Source organism: Pelophylax lessonae (genome assembly GCF_965119305.1).
Source record: "Pelophylax lessonae genome assembly, chromosome: 5".
Lineage (NCBI taxonomy): Eukaryota > Metazoa > Chordata > Amphibia > Anura > Ranidae > Pelophylax > Pelophylax lessonae.
Genome location: NC_138772.1, coordinates 150959335 through 150980667, shown reverse-complemented (window position 1 = coordinate 150980667; position 21333 = coordinate 150959335). Strand labels below are relative to the sequence as shown.

Below are 21333 nucleotides of genomic sequence, written 5' to 3'. Positions count from 1 at the left end.
AGGACAGCAGGTTCAGCTAGTTTAGGCTTCACGTGTGTTACAAATTAGCAGTTGCAGAGGAACAGTCACCAAGGGGGCTACAACGCCTGAAAAAGTGTTACACAAAGTGGCTATATGGCTCTACATTTAGGCCCCTTTCCCACAGGCGGTTGTTGTGCCGCTGTTAAAAAGCAGGTTTTCTTTTCTTAAAATTCCAACACTCCTGGCACAAAGATTATTCACATTTGTACATTGCGATTACGTGCGATTGCTTGCGTTTACATGCAGCTGCGGTAGTAAATTCTTGCCTTTTGTATAGCAACCGTTTACCTATTTTTTCTTTGTACTGCAATTAACTACGTTTATATACAGATAGCCGCGGTACATCGCTCCTTGACGCTGTCAACTTTATTTTTCTTAAATGCACAAAACTGTATGTTATGAAAACTTTGCTAAACGCAGTGTGTGAACGGGGCCATATTAATGCATTGTCTGCATTTAGCTGCGGTAAATAAGTTCCTCTTTCCGCAGCTAAAATCTGATATCTAATCATTCATGTGAAAGGGGCCTAAGCGGTTAGATATCAGCTTTTCGCGGCGGATAGATGAAGTTATCTACCGCAGCTAAACTGAAACAATGCTTTCCTATGACCCTATTCACACAAAACGTTTAGCAGCGGTTTAGTTTCATACGATTTTATACGTTTAGAAAAAATTGATTTTACTGCGTCCAGGAGCGATGTACCGCAGCTATCTGTATATAAACGCAGTTAAAGCGGAGTGCCACCCTAATTTTTTTTTTTTTTTACATAAAAATACCCCTAGGACAGTCAGGGCTAGTGCATTTAAGCAACGATAGCCTCTGAACTGTGCTCTGTTTAGTGAACCTGTAAGAAGAATTAATTACCTTGTAAATTTATTGTCCAGCACTGCCATCTGCAGTGTGGGCAGCTGATGCCGCAGTGTCCCTCTTCCTGGATTTCGGAGTCCCAGAATGCTATACCTCGTCACTTCCAGGGCAGGCACCTCATCCCACAGCTGGTTCTGCGCATGCCCAGCTGTTTTCATTCATTCAGCAGGGAATGACGCACCTTCACCGGAAGTGACGAGTGACACCAGTGCAGGCGCATTGACTCCTGGGATTGATGACACTCATCTCCCAGGAGTCAATGCAAAGGAGGAAGTGACGTCAGCGGCCGCAGTTGCAGAAGGAGGAAGTGGCAGGAAGGTAAGTTAACTTTCATTAAAACCCTGGTCATTGTATGGGATATTTCACGCCCTTCACTTGCTCTTCTATAGTGTTGCAACTTCATAGCCGCATGTTATTTTTGTCTTATGTTATGATTATGTTTTGAATAAATTTATACTGTTTATAAACCTGTGTACTCTTTTATGATGGGTAATTACCTTTAAAGTCCCGCTTCCAGGGGAACCCCAATTTTTTTGCATTTATGTTATTAGGGATGTTGGCAATACCCATCTAGACCACAGTATCTGAATAACACCATATACAAACATAGCCAACCAGGTATCTCAGGAGCTCAACCAGGAACAACTGGAGCTCACATACAAGAAAATAAACACCATCAAGAAGCAGAAGTCTCTGCCACCGTGGCCTGCAAAACCTTGCAGCCAAAAGCAGCATCCGCAGATGCAAAAATATCCACTATAAACTTAGTGAACGTGTGTAGATACCCAGGTGGCTGCTTTGCAAACCTGAACCACTGACGCCTGATGACGGAAGGCCCAGGAGGCACTGAGCGCCCTCGTAGAATGCGCCTTAACAGGGAAAGGAGGCACCTGACCCTTAATTGAATAGGCCTGCACCACCGTCTGCCTGATCCATCTGTAAATGGTCGCAGCAGACGCAGCCTGTCCCTTATGAGGACCCTCCGTCAGAACAAACAAGGTATCCGACTTCCGAATTGACTCAGACGCCATCAAGTACACCCTGATTGCCGGAACCCCATCTAACGAATGCAAAGCAACCTCCTTGGGGTGCTTAGGCTTAGGACATAACGAAGGCAACGCAATGTCCTCATTCAAGTGAAACCCTGACACGATCTTAGAAAGGAACGAGTGACAGGGGCGAAGCATCACCTTGTCCCAATGAACCACCAGATAAGGCGACCGACAGAACAATGCAGCTAACTCTGAGACCCAGCGTGCAGAAGTAATTGCCACCAAGAAGGCCACATTCTGCGACAAGGTAAGTAAAGGAATTTCACAACTATTCTCAAACAGCGGTCTTTGGAGGACAGATAGTACTAGGTTGAGGTCCCACGGAGGCCACTAGGGACCGCACCAGGGGAGCCAAATGACAAACTCCCTGCACAAATGTGCAAACCAAGGAATTCATTGCATACGGTTTTTGGAAGAAAACTGCCAAAGCCGAAATCTGACCCTTAATGGTGCCCAAGGCTGATACCGAGAAAGATCGGGGGGAAATTCACAGGATTCACACAAAGAAATATATGTTTTCGAAACTCAATGGTAAATTTTCCTAGCCCTTAACAAGGTAGGAATCACAGATTCCGACAAACCTCTATCCTTTAGAACCTGGCTCTCAATAGCCACGCCATTAAAGCCAGCAATAGCAAAGCAGGATGGAAGACCAGTCCTTGAGACAGAAGATCTTCCCTGAGAGGAAGCCACCAAGGGGCGGCGGCTACCAACCTTACCAAGTCCACTTACCAGGACTGACGAGGCCAGTCTGGTGCCACCAGAATCACCAAAATCCCTTCTGCCTTGATTCTGCGCAGAAGTCTCAGCAGAAGTTGTATTGGAGGAAAAGCATAAATTAGACGATACTGGCCCCAAGGGGTCACCAGAGCATCCACAGCATCCGCCAGAGGATCCCAGGACCTCGCAACGAACCTCGGAACCTTTCCGGTTGAGGCGAAAGGCCAACAGGTCCATATCTGGTGTCCCCCACAGCTGATGAAATACCTCTGGGTGAAGAGACCATTCTCCCGGACACAGAGCCTGACGACTGAGGTAGTCTGCCTGCCAATTTTCCACAAGACTGGCAAGAAGAAAGCCATTGTTGAAAGAAAGCCAAAATAAGTCCCGTTTGAGGTTCACCTTCCAGGAGGACAAAAACCCTAAACGTAGAGCCAGAGCTACAATGTAATGGTTCAGATAAAAGCATCTGCATGTGTTAGAATGGCCCAGTCAAAGTCCAGACCTAAATCCAATTGAGAATCTGTGACAAGACTTAAAAATTGCTGTTCACAGATGCTCTCCATCCAATCTGACAGAGCGTGAGCTATTTTACAAAGAAGAATGGGGAAACATTTCACTCTCTAGGTGTGCAAAGCAGGAAGGAGACAGACCCAAAAAGACTTGCAGTGAAAGGTGGTTCTACAAAATATTGACTCAGAGGGGCTGAATACAAATGCACACCACACTTTTCAGGTATTTATTTGTAAAAAATTTGGAAAACCATTTATCGTTTCCCTTCCACTTCACAAGTACGTGCCACTTTGTGCTAGTCTATCATGCAAAAAAAAAAACCTAAAAAAAAATACATTTACATTTTTGTTTGTAACATGCCAAAATGTGTGAAATTTCAAGGGGTATGAATACTTTTTCAAGGCACTGTAAGTATACAGTGTGTGAATTCCTCTAACTGCTATAGATTCATAACTCTATGCAGCCAGTTTTGTGATACAGGCACCTCTGCCACACAGCATAGTCAGGTTCTTTATGTCCACTGCAATGACAGCATAGCTTGATCAGGTACACACCCCCAGTCTGCTGCCTGAACAAGGGATCAGTGGCACACTGAAGAGTTGCCATCCTGTTACCTAATGTGCACATGCACATTAGCCACTGTAAAGGAGGTGAGAAAACAAGACAATGTAAAGCTTTAAAGCAGGACTAAACTCTCTCAATCAGTAGTAACTATTTTTAATCCTTATGCTACTAGCCTTAGTAAATAGATAGGAAGGTATATTATATATACAGTACGTTCTTTTTTCAATATCTTCAGTTGCTTCCTGGTTTCTGGCCTAGGCCAAAATTATGTCATTCAGCCCAGGAGTCTTCATTGGCATTTTTTTTCTTTCATCTGGAGAGATTTTCACAGCCGAGCGCACCCTCTTGCCTGCATGCCTGAGCTAAGGACAAATGGTTCCAGGAAGTAAATACTACATGAACGATCTGCCCTTACTCAAGATGGCCACAGCTAGAAATGCTACGGAGTGTTTTTCAAAGTGATTTCTCAATAAAAAAAAATTTTCAAGACAGTAATACCTATATATACGTGATGTTTATGAAGTGGTTTACCGGGGTTATGGCTGAAGCTATCAGCCGGCGATTCTCTTTCTCATAAAAGTGATCCGAGAGGCTGGCCAGCCGCGTGAACTGCCAGATCGTTTCCGGGACTAGCCGGTGAGAACGGTAAGCACAAATAACACTGGCGAGTCCGGGAAATGATCTGCGGTTCATGGCTGGCCACAGAGGTGAGGAGAGACCAGATCATCTCTCACCGCTGTGATCTAGGACAGAGGCGTCCAACCTCAATTTCATTGCAGGCCACACCAGCATTATGGCCGCCCTCTAAGGGCCAGTTGTATCTGTAAGACCATATACATTTATCCAGGGCTTTTTCTCAGGGAATATGTGCAGGAACTCAACCACGGCCTCCTCTGCCGAACTGCATCGAGCGGTGGATGTGACCCCACATCTCAAAAAAAAAAAAAAAAAAACGATCTCAGGCTTTCCAGCCGAACACACCATCTGGTCCTCAGTCAGCTCTATGGTAAACTTTTGCCGCCAGCTGATTCCTTCGTGCTTCTCCAGGTTGCCGAGCAGCACGGGCGAGCCAGTAGAAGCACCAGAAGGCGTCCCCTTCCACCGCCTGTAAAAACAATCAAGCGGCTGAACTGCCGCTATGATTGTTTTTACTGTGCAGGCATCATTCAGATATCTCCACTGAAAACCCAGGATGTCATATGACATTCAGCAGTATGAAAGTGGTTAAAATTTAATTAAATAGCATTAGTTTGCTGTGCTCAGATACAGTTTAGTTCCGCTTTAAATGAGGAAACAATTCCCGGCCTGTTGCATGTTTGCATCTTTTACACTATCCCTAGAATCCCATCCTATTATCTTCTAAGCCAGCCACTATTTGTTTGGACAGATTAAATGCACATAAGAGGTCAAGAGGCTGACATGTGCAGGCATGTATAATGGAAACAATGTTCCGAAGGGTCAAAAGCCTTAAAGGAAAAATCACAATACGATCTTTCAACCTGATTGCTTTCTATACATTTAGAAAGAAATGTCACGTGGATAGTGAAGTGGATCGGGGGGGGGGGGGGGGGGGGGCAAAGTGATCAGTTCTGTAGTGGATTTAATTTAATTACAATTAATTATGCCCAGGGGTTGTGAAATAAAGCTGTACATATCTAAAATAAAAGTAGTCCATGAACATTCAATTTTGATCACAAAATGGAACAGAACTCAAAAACAAAGATTTGCTACGTTATTATAGGGAACTTCAGCAGTATTAAACCCTAAAGCAAACCTTTATTGCATTGCAGCTTTCCTATTCTTAGGTGTGACCTCTGCATTAGTCGTTTTAGGCTCTCCTTCCTTTATTTGCGCCTGGTGATCTGGCTGGTAAGTCTGTTGTTTTTCAACAGAACAAGCTGTCCTGCAGATGCAGCAGTTAGAGGTTTGAGACAAAGCATTTACCACTGATTTACAACGGTCAGTTTTTTTTTTTTTTTGTTTTTTTTTAGTTATGTAAATCTTTTATCCCAAAAGGAACACAACTGTTGCTGTAACTGCTAATAAAGTGTTAGCTGGAGTTCAGCTTCAATTTGTTAGTGTATTTAAATCTTCCAGTACATCTAATACTCCCCCCCCCCACCCCCGACTGACAATGCTGGTGCCCAAATGTGCTTTCTGTGCTCCTTCATGCAGAGTGAGGGCACTCTAATACAGGTGGTGTGTTACTGGCCAGATCATCAAGTGAAAACAGAGGGAGAAAAGTAAAAAAAAAAAAAAAAAAAACGAATGCAGCCACAGCATCTAATGTTTGGTAAGCTGCAATAAATTATATTCTAGGTTTTGGGTTTATTACCACTTAAGGACCGCCTTGTAGTAGATATACTGCTACATGGCGGCCATTCTGTGCTGAATCACATATGACTAGGGGGTGTTCGTGCGCACCACTGGTGGGCCGTTTCTGCTATGATTACTGACAGCAAGCAGCCGATCTGCGGGTGCCAAGCAGTGGATGTCTGCTGGCACCCGCCGATCCCTGGGCACACAGAAGGAAGCTCTGTCTATGTAAACAAGGCATAGCTCTGTTCTGGCAGGTGAAAAGTGATGGATTTTGTGTCCCTGCAAAGCAGGGAATAAAATCCATCACTTCCCTTAGTTGAAGCAGCACGCAGTTTACACAAAAACACCTGTTAGGCACACAGTTAACCCTTTGATCACCCTAGATGTTTAACCCCTTCCCAGTCAGTGTCATTAGTACAGCAACAGTGCATATTTTTAGCACTGATCATTAGTGTCACTGGTACCCACAAAGTGTCAAAAGGGTCAGTTACTGTCAGATTGTCTGTTGCAATATCACAGTCCAGCTATAGGTCGCCGCCATTACTGGTATTAAAAAAATTAAAAAATTCCAGTATATATACCATAGTTTGTAGACACTATAACTTTTGTGCAAACCAAACAAGATACGCTTATTGGGATTTTTTTTTCCAAGAAAACATGTAGCAGAATACATATTGGCCTAAATGTATTTTTTTATTACATATGTTTTATAGCAGAAAGTAAAAAAATATTGTTTGTTTGTCAGTCTTTGTTATTTACAGCACCAGTGATCAAATTCACCAAAAGCAAGCTCTATTTGTGGGGGGAAAAAATTACATACATTTTATTTTGGTACAATGTCGCACGACGGGGCAATTTTCAGTTAAAGTAAAGTGCAGTATCGCAAAAAATGGCCTAGTCATGAAGGGGGGTAAATGTTCCGGGAGGTCAAGTGGGTAAATGATAAGTTCACTTTTACAGGTAAAAAAACTAAATGTGCATTTTTTATTATTATTTTTTCTTGGAGCCTGTAAAACACTGCATCAGCAGATTTCTGGTGCCGCGCAGGTCTCCTACAGATCTTTCAGTGTATCTGTGTGCCCATTAGGGCTGCAACTAACGATTAATTTGTCTGTCGACTAATCTATCGATTATTTTTACGATTAGTCGACTAATCTAACGATTATTTAAATTTTTTGTTTTTTTGCTTAATTTAGTGTCTTTTTGATTAGCTAATTAATCCTGTAATTAATACAGACCCCTCAGTAAGCCCCCCTCCCACTACAGACCCCTCAGTAAGCCCCCCTCCCAGTACAGCCCCCCACAGTAAGCCCTCCCACCCAGTACAGACCACTTAGTAAGCCCCCCTCCCAGTACAGACCCCTCAGTAAGCCCTCCCACCTAGTACAGACCACTTACTAAACCCCCCTCCCAGTACAGACCCCTCAGTAAGCCCTCCCATCTAGTACAGACCACTTACTAAGCCCCCCCCTCCCAGTACAGACCCCTCAGTAAGCCCTCCCACCTAGTACAGACCACTTACTAAACCCCCCTCCCAGTACAGCCCCCCACAGTAAGCCCTCCCACCCAGTACAGACCACTTAGTAAGCCCCCCTCCCAGTACAGACCCCTCAGTAAGCCCTCCCACCTAGTACAGACCACTTACTAAACCCCCCTCCCAGTACAGACCCCTCAGTAAGCCCTCCCATCTAGTACAGACCACTTACTAAGCCCCCCCCTCCCAGTACAGACCCCTCAGTAAGCCCTCCCACCTAGTACAGACCACTTACTAAACCCCCCTCCCAGTACAGACCCCTCAGTAAGCCCTCCCACCCAGTACAGACCACTTAGTAAGCCCCTCTCCCAGTGCAGACCCCTCAGTAAGCCCTCCCACCTAGTACAGTATGTACTGGGTGGGAGGGCTTACTGAGGGGTCTGCACTGGGAGGGGGGGCTTACTAAGGGGTCTGTACTAGGTGGGAGGGCTTACTGAGGGGTCTGTACTGGAAGGGGGGCTTACTAAGTGGTCTGTACTGTACAGACCACTTAGTAAGCCCCCCTCCCAGTACACTAGTACAGACCCCTCAGTAAGCCCTCCCACCTAGTACAGACCCCTTAGTAAGCCCCCCTCCCAGTACAGACCCCTTAGTAAGCCCCCCCTCCCAGTACAGACACCCCAGTAAGCCCTCCCACCCAGTACAGACCCCTTAGTAAGCCCCCCTCCCAGTGCAGACCCCTCAGTAAGCCCTCCCACCTAGTATAGGGCTTACTGGGGGGTCTGCACTGGAAGGGGGGCTTACTAAGTGGTCTGTACAGTACAGACCACTTAGTAAGCCCCCCTCCCAGTACACTAGTACAGACCCCCCAGTAAGCCCTCCAACCTAGTACAGACCCCTTAGTAAGCCCCCCTCCCAGTGCAGACCCCTCAGTAAGCCCTCCCACCTAGTACAGACTGTACTAGGTGGGAGGGCTTACTGGGGGGTCTGTACTGGAAGGGGGGCTTACTAAGGGGTCTGTACTAGGTGGGAGGGCTTACTGGGGGGTCTGTACTGGGAGGGGGGCTTACTAAGTGGTCTGTACTGTACAGACCACTTAGTAAGCCCCCCTTCCAGTGCAGACCCCCCAGTAAGCCCTCCCACCTAGTACAGGCCATTACAAGCCGGTGTAGCGCCGCAAATGTGACATCTCTAAGTAGCTGGGGGAGGATGCGAATGTGTGTTGTGGCAGTACAGGGGTGCTGGAGACGGTCAGCACTCACCTCTCGTCTCCGACGGAGCCCGGCGGGGGAATTTCACCCGGCCGGCAATGCTTCAAGCGGCGCGGCGGCCGGCCGGGGGCGTGTGACGTCACACGTTGACGCGTCGACGCATTTTCCGCACGTCGACGATTTTTTGTAGTCGACGTAGTCGACTACGTCGACGAGTCGTGACAGCCCTAGTGCCCATACATCCCGTACAGGCAAGCAGATACACTGATAGGAAGAATCAATGAATTATCAAAAGCGGTCCACAGCCCCACGGCAGCTCATTGAGAACTATAAACCAACAGCCGCAAAGAATGTCGGGGTTGTAATTTATTCACACACAGGGCTGATTTCAAAAAGTGACAGCTAGTACAGGGATCTTCTGTCACATGGAGGGGGGGGGGGGATTGGGCAGTGACTGCAGCACTGGAAACATGTTACATGTTCCACCATAAAAGTGGGTGGAACATGTAACACGTTCCCAAAGGTGAACTTAGCTATTAAAGCGGAGTTCCGGGCACAGAAATTATTTTTTACTGAACATACCCCCGGGACAGTCAGGGCTAGCACATTCCACAATGGCTAGCCTCTGATCTGTCTCGGTTCGCACTTACCTTTTAGAAGAAATACTTAATTATAAAATTTCTTCCACAGCGTTTCCATCTCTGTTGTGGGCAGCAGAAGCCGGCGCGGTCCTCTTCTCTGTCTTCTTCCGCGTCTTCTTGTCCCAGAATGCGCCCCACCGGCCCCTCTCGTCACTTCCGGCGCGGCGCCGCATTCCTAAACAGCTTCTGGGCAAGCCCAGAAGCTGTTTAGCAGGGGAATGCGGCGTCGCCCGGAAATGACGAGCGGGGCCGGTGCCGTCGCATTGATTCCTGGGAGCTGTGACGTTCAGCTCCCAGGAATCATAGCGAGGCAGGAAGTGACGGGGTGAGCCACGGCTCCGAGGGAGGAAGCAGTCAGAGGTGAGTATTTACGATCTTCAATAAAAAGGTGAGTAAACAAAAAAAATAAAAATAACTATCCAATTCCTTTTCAGGTGAGGTCTACCTAGCCCTCCGCAAAATTGTTTTTGTGCCCGGAACTCCGCTTTAAGAAATATAAACTGTGCCCTGAAAATGTACTTTTCCTCATAAAAAATAGCAGTGCACTTGCTGATATAAGAGAGTGCCAAGGGACTCATTTACCTAAAGCCTACCCATATATCTGCAGTGTGAGATCTAAGGTACTACTGACTGCGAGTCTCACAAGATTTAGGGCCCTTTCACATTTGTGCGACTTGTCCTGCGATTTGGGACTGCAATGTCGCATGACAAGTCGTATGCCATGATTTCCAATGAGTACAGTTCATATCTGTGAGACTTCAAAGTAGTCCCTGCACTACTTTAGGATGATTTAAATGGGTTTTGAGGTCCAAAGACATTAATTGCTTCAAGTCTAGTCAAAATCGCTGCAAAATCGTGGCAGCAAAATCACGGTAAAATTGGGCAACTTTTTTTGGACACGTCTTTCAGAGTTCAGGTTCTCTTTAAAGTGTAGTAACCCCTGATTTCATCTTTTACTCATTAAATTTCATTTCTGTTTTGTTATTTTTGGCTGGAGTTCTGCATTAAAGAATTCCAAGCATCCCAGCACTGTGCTCCCTCTCTGTAGCCAATCACATTTATTCTTACAATGGAAAATACTTTATATCAGGTTGACTGCTTTGAGGCAGCTGGGATGTTGCTTTTGATCAATGCGGCCGATCAATGGCAGGGGTCTCCAAGCTTCCAAAACAAAGGGCCAGTTTATTGTCCTTCAGACTTTATGGGGGCCGGACTGTGGACAATGTGAGTAGAAAATGCCCCAGTGTCAGAGGGAGTAACAACGCCTTAGGCTTGGTAGTTATTGGGAGTATCAAAATTTCAGTGCATCTGTTTTATGTAGGAGCTGGTGTCAGTGGAAGAAATAGTGCCCGGTCAGTAGAAGGAATAGTGCCCCATTGTTGGTGTCAGTGATAGGGATAGTGCCCTCATCAGTGAACGTGGAAGGAATAGTGCCCCATTTATGGGTGTCAGTGGGAGCAATAGTGCCCTCATCAGTGAACGTGGAAGGAATAATGCCCCATTTATTGGTGTCAGTGGGAGGAACAGTGCCCTATCTGCATGGTGTCAGTGGATAGAATAATGCCCCATCGTTGGTGTCTGTGGGAGGGATAGCGCCCTCATCAGAAAAAATGGAAGGAATAGTGCCCCATTTATTGGTGTCAGTGGAAGGAAAAGTGCCCTATCTGCATGGTGCAAGTGGAAGTAATAGTGCCCTATCAGTGATGTCAGTGGGTGGGATAGTGCCCTCATCAGAGAAAGTGGAAGGAATAGTGCCCCATTCATTGGTGTCAGTGGGAGGAATAGTGTCCTATCTGCATGGTGTCAGTGGAAGGAATAATGCCCCATCGTTGGTGTCAGTGGGAGGGATAGTGCCCTCATCAGAGAAAGTGGAAGGACTAGTGCCCCATTTATTGGTGTCAATGGGAGGAATAGTGCCCTATCTGCATGGTGCAAGTGGAAGGAATAGTGCCCTATCAGTGGTGTCGGTGGGTGGTATAGTGCCCTCATCAGAGAAAGTGGAAGGAATAGTGCCCATTTCTTGGTGTCAGTGGGAGGAATAGCATCCTATCTGCATGGAGTCGGTGGAAGGAATAGTGCCCCATTTCTTGGTGTTAGTGGGAGGAATAGTGCCCTATCTGCATGGAGTCAGTGGAAGGAATAGTGCCCTATCAGTGGTGTCATTGGGAGGCATGGTGCCCCCTCAGTGTCAGTGGAAGAAATAGTGCCCCTGCTGCTGGTGTCAGTGGGAGGAATTGTGCCCCATCATTGGTTACAGTGGAAGAAATAGTGCACCATTAGTGTCAGTGGAATATAGTAATGTCAGTGGAAGGAATAGTGCCCAATCGTTGGTGTCAGAGGAAGGAATAGTGCCCAATCGTTGGTGTCAGAGGAAGGAATAGTGCCCAATCGGTGTCAGAGGAAGGAATAGTGCCCAATCGTTGGTGTCAGAGGAAGGAATAGTGCCCAATCGTTGTCAGAGGAAGGAATAGTGCCCAATCGTTGGTGTCAGAGGAAGGAATAGTGCCCAATCGTTGGTGTCAGAGGAAGGAATAGTGCCCAATCGTTGGTGTCAGAGGAAGGAATAGTGCCCCATTGGTGTCAGTAGAAGGAATAGTGTCCCAATTTGATGTCACCAAAAGGAACAGCACCCCCATCGTTGGTGTCAGTGGAAGGAATACTTCCCCAAGGGCTGGGTTTAAACAAGCAAAGGGCCAAAGTTTGAAAACGAAATCTCTTTGTACAATTATGTGATTTTCAGTTCCAGAACTGTATAATGTCTGACAAAGAAACACATCATGTTTCAAAAACATATCTTTTTTAAAAACTTGAGTTAGCTGATATAAGTTATCACCTGATTTCCAAACTTCAACATGAACCAAACACCAAACATGATAACTGGGATCCCATTCTATTTATTCTATATGCAGTCTGTGGGATTCTGGAGGTGTTTTATTCTAGCAGCCATAATGGATGGTAGAGAAATAGACAATGGGACAGCAAGCAGCAGCCAGCCTATGCTCTCAGCTGCCTGGTGCCGTGTTCCCCTCTGAATTCTCTTTCTAATCAGTCACGTCATCGTCACACCAGGCGAGGGAAGCCAACGGAGTGCATAGATTAGCATGAAAACATCCAGCGCTGTGATCTGGAATACACCAGGGAAAGCACATGCACTATAATAATGGAGACAGACATTTTGTGAACGGACTGCTTGTACTCCAGAAGTGCACAGTGGCAATCAGGGACACAGTTTACGTAAGGTTCACTTTCAAAAGCCAAAGACCTAAGATACCCTCAGCCTAGTGACACATTAGACAAGTCTGCTAATCCAGTCCCATCCATGGAGGAGCTCCAGGTCCCTTTTCTTTATACAATGAGTTCAATTCAGCAGAACTATGTGGCTTTTTCAATACTCTGCTATATTCCGTTTCTTTTTTTTCTTGTTAGAATAAAAAACGAATTTCTCAAATCATTAACGCATTCCTGCACACATAAGATTTATTTCTAGCACATGTATGTTATTTGTTGTAGCAAAGTGTTGTCACATGAAAAGATATAATAAAATATTTACAAAAATGTGAGGGGTGTACTCACTTTTGTGAGATACTGTATGTTATTAATTTTCTTTTTTTTTTAGGTATTTTAACTGTAACAATCATCTGACAAACCATTTTAGATTGTAAGCTCTAATGAGCAGGACCCTCTAGTTCCTCCTGCATCGAATTGTATTGTAACTGTATTGTCTTCCCTCACATTGTAAAGCGCTGCGCAAACTGTTGGCGCTATATAAATCCTGTAAAATAATAATAATAATTTTAGGTAGTAAGAAAATTATGCTTTGGGACAGGGGGCTCGACGTTTTTAAAACAAAGGGCTGATTTACTGCCCCTCAGACTTTAGGGGTACTGGACTGTGACCAATGAGAGAAGAAAATGGTGTTAGTGGAAGGAATTATTTATTTATTACAAGTACTTAAATAGCACCATCAATTAACCGCTTGCCGACTGCGCACAGTATATTTACTGCGGCAGTCGGCCCCGGCCAGGCAGAGTGACGTAGGTCTACGTCGCTCGCCTGTCACTCCTTCCAGAGCCAATAGCGGGCGGGCGCGCGCCCGCTGAGGCGCGCGCCCGCCTCGGCTCGTTCACGGAGGAGTGCGGGAGTGTGACTGGCGGACCCGATGTCCGCCGGTCACACTACGATCGCCGCTACAGCGGGAGAAAGACAGAGCGGCTTGTGTAAACAAGCCACCTGTCAGTTCTCCCTGTGTAAAAGTGAAGATCAAACAGTTCTACTATGTAGAACTGTTGATCTTTGTTTTTACACTAGTAGACCTGTCCCTGCACAGTTAGAATCACGCCCCTAGGACACACTTAACCCCTCCCTGTCCAATACTGTTAACCCCTTCCCTGCCAGTGTCATTTTTGCAGTAACAGTGCATATATATAGCACTGATTACTGCAGTAATGTCACTGGTACCCCCAAAAGTGTCAAAAATGTCAGTCAAGGGTCCGATCTGTCCGCCGCAATGTCGCAGTACCGCAAAAAAAATCGCAGATCGCCGCCATTACTCGTTAAAAAAAAAAACACCAAAAATGACAAAAATCTTTCCCTTTGTTAGTAAACGCGATAACTTTTGCGCAAACCAATCAAAATACGCTTTTTGCGATTTTTTTTACCAAACATAGGTAGCGTAAAACAAATTGGCCGAAAATTTTAAAAAATTTTGATTTTTACATTTTTTTTGGGGGGAATTTCATATAAAAAAAAGTGAAAAATATTGTTGTTTTTGCAAAAATTACGCTCTTTTTTTGTTTATAGCGCGTGATCAAAAAATCGCACAGGTGATCAAATACCACCAAAAGAAAGCTCTGTTTGTGGGAAAAAAAGGACGTGAAATTCGTTTAGGTACAGCGTCGCACGACCGCGCGATTGTCCGTTAAAGTCACGCAGTAAAAAATCGCAAAATAACCCCTGGTCTTTTAGCAGGAAAATCCTCCGGTGGTAAAGTGGTTAAGAGCCGGTTCACACTGAGGCGACACGACTCCTTACTACTTCAGGGCGACTTGTGCATTCCCATGCACCACGACTTTGGAGCGACTTGCAGGGACTTCACATAACGGAAGTCTATGCAAGTCGCTCCGAGGTCGCCCCGAAGTAGTACAGGACCCTTTTTCTAAGTCGGAGCGACTTGTGTCACTCCTATTAGAACGGGTCCTGTAGCGGTCAATGGACCGCGAGGGAGAGCGACTTGTCAGGCTGACAAGTCGCCTGACAAGTCGCGCTAGTGTGAACCGGCTCTAATGCATCGCTTTACTTTTTATATTGTACATTCACATCAGTCCCTTGCCTCAAGGAGCTTGCAATCTAAGATCCCTGACTTACATTCATACATACAGTGCTCACAAAAGTGAGTACACCCCTCACATTTTTGTAAATATTTTATTATATCTTTTCATGTGACAACACTGAAGAAATGACACTTTGCTACAATGTAAAGTAGTGAGTGTACAGCTTGTATAACAGTGTAAATTTGCTGTCCCCTCAAAATAACTCAACACACAGCCATTAATGTCTAAGACTCCATTCACACCTAAACGTATTGTTTTCGGGCGTTCTTTCAGGCAAAATTTTTTTCAGGCGTTTTTTTGCATTTGTTTGGAGGCAAGCATTGACATCTAACAAAACGCTTGTAATCTGCCAAAAAAGAAGCTCATGTACTTTTTTGAGCTTCAGGCGTTTTGCGCCAGGTGACAAAACGCTCATATCTGAACAGGAGCCATTGCAATTAATGGGATTTTGCTAGTTGGGCGTTTTGAAACTTCAGAGGTGGGCATTTTACGAGCTGCAAAATGCTCAGCTGTGAACAGGGCCTAAACCGCTGGCAACAAAAGTGAGTACACCCCTAAGTGAAAATGTCCAAATTGGGCCCAATTAGCCATTTCCCTCCCAGTGTCATGTGATTTGTTAGTGTTACAAGGTCTCAGGTGTGAATGTGGAGCAGGTGTGTTAAATTTGGTGTTCTCGCTCTCACTCTCTCATACTGGTCACTGGAAGTTCAACATGGCAAAGAACTCTCTGAGGATTTGAAAAAAAGAATTGTTGCTCTACATAAAGATGGCCTGGGCTATAAGAAGATTGCCAAGACCCTGAAACTGAGCTGCAGCACGGTGGCCAAGACTATACAGTGGTTTAACAGGACAGGTTCCACTCAGAACAGGCCTCGCCATGGTCGACCAAAGAAGGTGAGTGCATGTGCTCAGCGTCATCTCCAGAGGTTGTCTTTGGGAAATAGAGGTATGAGTGCTGCCAGCATTGCTTCAGAGGTTGAAGGGGTGGGGGGTCAGCCTGTCAGTGCTCAGACCATACGCCACACACTGCATCAAATTGGTCTGCATGGCTGTCGTTCCAGAAGGAAGCCTCTTCTAAAGATGATGCACAAGAAAGCCCGCAAACAGTTTGCTTAAGACAAGCAGACTAAGGACATGGATTACTGGAACCATGTCCTGTGGTCTGATGAGACCAAGATAAACTTATTTAGTTCAGACGGTGTCAAGCGTGTGTGGCGGCAACCAGGTCAGGAGTACAAAGACAAGTGTGTGTTGCCTACAGTGGGGGTGTCATGGTCTAGGGATGCATGAGTGTTACTGGCACTGGGGAGCTACAGTTCACTGAGGGAACCATGAATGCCAACATGTACTGTGGCATAGTGAAGTAGAGCATTATCCCCTCCCTTTGGAGACTGGGCCGCAAGGAAGTATTTCAACATGATAAAGACCCCAAACACACCTCCAAGATGACCACTGCCTTGCTAAAGAAATTGAGGGTAAGGGTGATAGACTGGCCAAGCATGTCTCCAGACCTAAAGCATTGTAACAATTTCACAACAAAGAAATATTTATATTTGTAGCTTGAGCTTTTTCGTTGGAATGCATTCATTTATAAAATAATAAAGTTGAAATAACTCATCTACCTTAGTAGATTGTACCTATTTCATGCCTAAACATTTAGGCCCCATTTACACCTGTGCGACCTAAAAGTCAGGACAAGAATGGGGGCTGCAGCTGTCAGTACAAGTCATTTCCTACTAGCTTCCCTTAGAACTTGCATGTAACAAGCCAATCAGATTAAGGAACCCTTATGCTATTTGTTATCTCCTAGATGCCTGCTTCAACCCTTGAAAGCCCACATGAATGGGTCACATTTGGAAGCAGCACTGCCAACCGAATGTGATCTGTGGTAGAACTTTTGCCACACTGCATCCGTGGCAGTGTGTATTAACATGGGTGGTGGCCATGATAACTTCCGATTGAGTGGCCAGGGGCGGTAAAATCGCAACTAAGCCACCTATTTTTTACTGCCCCATGGCCACCCATGTAAACAAGGCATATGTGTGTCATTTTGAATGCTACCCCAACACACACACAATGATATGTATAGTAGAGGTACGCCTAAAGGAAATTCTGGTTCCAAAACCAAAAATGCAGGATGCACTTGACTGAAAACCGAAAGGTTTTAAAAAATATTTATATTTTTATATATAATTGTATTATATTCGACTTTTGAATTGATATAATCAATTTAAATGAATATGAATTTATTGTTGGCCATTAGGCTGGGTTGACACTGGTGCAATGCGGGAAACCCTGCGAATCCTGTGCTGGCTCCCGCATCGCACCTGAATCGCAGACAGTTCACACTAACATCTGCGAACTGCTGCGGGTGTCAATGTTAATTTACTGATATCCCCAGATCAGTTCGTAGATCGCAGTGCAAACTGTGAAATAGTACAGGAATTGGATCACACCCATGCGATCTGATTCCAGTGGGGACCAAAGAAAGGGTCCTGTACAATTTTGGTCCGAATGTGAATGCAAATATAGCCATACAAACTATATGGCTGAATTCACATCGCACAGACATCGCATGTGATCTACACCGTAATGGGGTGCAAATCACATGCAATGTCTGTTTGCACCAGAGTGTGAACCTAGCCTGATTGGCACCTTTAGCGCAAGAAAAGCTCAAGAAAAATGCATTCCTTTAAATTCTATGTATGTCTTTACACTGGTTGGTTGAGCTTCCGTTATGGTGTTAAAAATTCTGCTTGCTGCATTTCGCACCTCCCTGTTGATATGCATTGAAAACGCAGCAAGAACACATCATTAATGCACCCGTGTTACGTTTTGATGTCACATGACCTATGAAAAACAAATTATAAGCATAGTAAAATGGAGGCAAAATCAATGCAAATTCACAGTAAAATTGCGGCAAAATCTCTTCGAACTTGTGGCAAAGTTGCATGTGCCAATAACACCATTTTTGGCTGATATGTTTCGGCTAATGTATAGCCCCGTATATACACACACCAATCAGCCATAGCATTATGATGATTCACCTAATGTTAAGTAGGTCCCCCTTTTACCACCAAAATACTCTGTCATGGCATTAATGCCACTAGATCTCTAAAGTATGCTGTGGTATCTGGCACAAGTGGTCTATACAAGAACATTTAGGACAGGTCCGCGAGTTACATGGTGGATTCTCCTTGGATCTCATTTTACAGCACATCCTAAAGATACTTAATGGACTGAGATCTGGAGGATTTGGAAGCCAAGTCAACACCTCAAACTTGTTATTGTGTTCCTCAAACCATTCTTGAACCATTTTTGCAGTGTGGAAGGGCACATTATCCTTCTGATCAGGGAATACTGTTTCCATGAAGGGGTGTACTTGGTCAGCAACAATGTTTAGGTAGATAATATGTCTCAAGTACCATCCACATGGCAGGACCAAGGCTTCTCAGAAAAACACTGCCCCAAGCATCACACTGCCCACACATCTGCCGTTCAGCCCACCAACAGATGTTCATGTCAAAAAGTCCAGGTGTTTTTTTTCTCTTTTTTTAATAGTCAAATAAATTGTAAACTATAAGCTGCTATGATATATGAATGATTTACAGAAAAAGATGCCATTAACCACTTTTTACACATAAACTGACCAAAGCTGAAGTACGGAACATAGACAACATGGCTCCCACCATCTCCTAAACATCTGAAAGCAAGCAAGGCTCAAAAGCAGTTGTAAATATAGTTCAACAAATACACATTCTTCTATGTACACAGGTTGTATTTTTAACTAAAAATAACGAATTATTGATATTTAGACCTTCTTAAGATCTTTGTAATTTATTACATATTGGCTTATACATATTGTTTAGCAGTTTGTTTTGTTTATTTTATAATGGGGATGGGAGAAGGGATGAGTGGGATACTCCTCTGGCTCAACTAGGTACAACTGGGACACTGTACAGAAAAAACGGAATTTTGTAAAATCTTACCTGTAAAATTCCTTTCTCTGAGTCCTCCGACAGTCGCCGCCTCTTCATATTCGTCACATATGGGGTATTAGACTTTGCTCCGAAGGAGTAGCTCCTTCGGAGCAAAGTCTAATACCCCATATGTGACGAATATGAAGAGGCGGCGACTGTCGGAGGACGTAAGAGAAATGCCTGTTAGCGCTGTCTTAATGCCAGCTGAATGCCGGCCAATGCTCCCTGGCACTTGAAGATACTGTTCTGCTGAACTGTGCTGAAACTTCGACTTTAATACTCAGATTAACAGAAGATCCAGGACATGCGAGAATGATTATTAGGATCCAGATTCATAATGAAAAAGAAACAGACTTATACCTACCTTTTGGCACTAGTGGATAATTTGGCAGCAGTTTTGCTGGATATCTTTGCTTCTTTTTTCTTGGGTTGAACCTTTTCCCGCTCTTGCTCATTTTGAACCCCATCCCGTTGATCTCCATCCGAGCTACCTCCGCTAGTTGTTGGACTGTCATCCACCCTTTGGCCTTCAGTTGACATTTTGAGGATCTACATGACAACAAAATATACATTGTTACTAAGAAATTTTATTATCAGACTGACAATGGTCATAAGCGAGCAGATTTTTCATCCAATACAAAAAAAGATTACATTTTTTTCCTTTCTCTAAATAATCACACAAAGTAGAGCCAACAATGAACCATTGTTAATTTACTCTGTACCGATCCACTCTTATATCTGAATGTTTTTACTCTTATTTGAATTGGAGCTAGCATCAGATTTTTCATGTCTGTGCTATGTGCTTCCAGTATAAGCAATGCATAGTGCTGTGTGGCTGTTACAATACTAATAGAGGAGCAATCTACCACCAGGCAGGTCCCCCTGTTCCTAGCCCTTATTCCTTGGTAACAGATGTAGAAGTAGTCAAAAGTCAGTCCCAAATCCCAACTTGCCGTTAGGTATACTTTAACAGGTCCAGGGTGGATAAAAATCAATGATTTAAAAAAAAAAAAAGGATTTGTTTAAATTTTTATTAAATGTATTTTAATAAAATGCTTTTGGAGTAAAAACCTATCTACATATAGTTTTCTGTTTAGGATACAGTAATAATTTAGTTTATTCAGCATGAGGCTGTATATTCTGCAAAATTTACATTTTTGGTAAACTCATTCAATGAATCCAAGCTCTGCAAGCTAAGATACCATGCACTGCATTGATGCATTCACACAATTACAAGTAAACATGAGATAAAACAAAGTTCAGGAATATTCCTTTATCCCATTGTTTTGAAAATGTATGTACACTACAAACTGTATGATTAAATCGATTCTGATATCGCTGTTTTACTAACTTGACAGCTTGTTATTCTAAATTGGAAACCTTCATTTTGTTTGCAATTATTAAAGATTCTAACTACCAGCAAAAATAAGTCCTTACATTTAAAGAGCACCTGTCATTTCAGATCCTTCATGGCAGCGCCTGTTAGCGGGCATCCACTCACCTGCTGCCGCCACGTCGCTCACCTTGTTGTGTCACTGCCGCATCACCAGACGTCCCATTAAAGTGAATGGGACTATCGGTGAGTCCACAGCGGGTCCGAGGAGGAGCTCCTGGGAGTCAGAGATGACAGTTGTTCTTTAAAAATGTATTCTGCTACATATTTTTGGTATTTGTTTGCGAAAAAGTTATAGCGTCTACAAACGATGGGATAGGTTTATGGACTTTTTATTTATTTTTTATTGTTTGTACTAGTAATGGCGGCAATCAGCGATTTTTAGCGGTATTGCGACAGGCAAATCTGACACTAAGTGACACTTTTTGGGGACCAGTGACACCAATACATTGATCAGTGCTAAAAAAAAAAAAAAATGCACTGTTACTGTATAAATGACACAGGCAGGGAAGGGGGTTAATACCAGGGGTGATCAAGGGGTAAAGTGTGCTCCTAGGGAGTACATTCCAACTGTGGGGGGAGTGGATGCACTAGAGGAAAAGAGAGATCTGTGTTTCAGCTTAGCTCTCTCTTCCTCTGTGACAGAACAGCGGTCTGCCTTGTTTACATAGGCAGACCGCCGTTTTGTCATTCTTCCGAACAATCGGCGGGTCCTGGCAGCCATCGCGCACGCCCCTGACATCTCCAGCACAAAATCAGGCAATTAAACCCCCTGATCTGTTTCCCAAAGCAGTTACATTCAAGACATGTCTTCAATGATAACTGTTACAGTTACTAGTATGCTTATGTTGGTTCTCAACCAAACTGTCAAACTACCAAATGGCTGGTATCATAGCTAATCATATGCGCTGTACCATGGCAACTGCAGATCGAGCAGAGGCTAAAGCCTAGTACACATGGGCCAAATGTTGGGCGACATCGGCCAGTTAAAAAAAAACATTCGACATTCAGCTCATGTATGTCAGCCGATCAGACAGAAGCTGGCTTCTGTCAGACAAGCATGCTGGAAAACCAGCAGCCACCAGCTTCCGATCACCACTCTCAGCAAATGGCAGGGAGCGCTTCCCGGAGTGTTCTGGCGGTGGGGTGTCCCCTTGTTAGAACACAATAGAACAGCAGGGGAGTTCACTGTACTAACATCGGATTGTTAGTACAGCAGCTGTCAGGTGTTTTTTTTTTTTTGTTCAA

The 21333-nt window shown here is 44.5% G+C and overlaps 1 protein-coding gene across 1 annotated transcript in view; it reads right to left on the bottom strand.

Moving 5' to 3' along the window:
* The window catches only part of LOC309556230 (ubiquitin-conjugating enzyme E2 E2), a 370216-nt gene that overhangs the window by 303882 nt on the left and 45001 nt on the right, over positions 1-21333 (bottom strand). Inside the window, exon 2 of the mRNA XM_082258633.1 lies at positions 19057-19241. Coding sequence (XP_082114759.1) covers positions 19057-19232 — 176 coding nt within the window. The 5' untranslated portion in view covers positions 19233-19241. The remainder of the gene's footprint in view (positions 1-19056; positions 19242-21333) is intronic.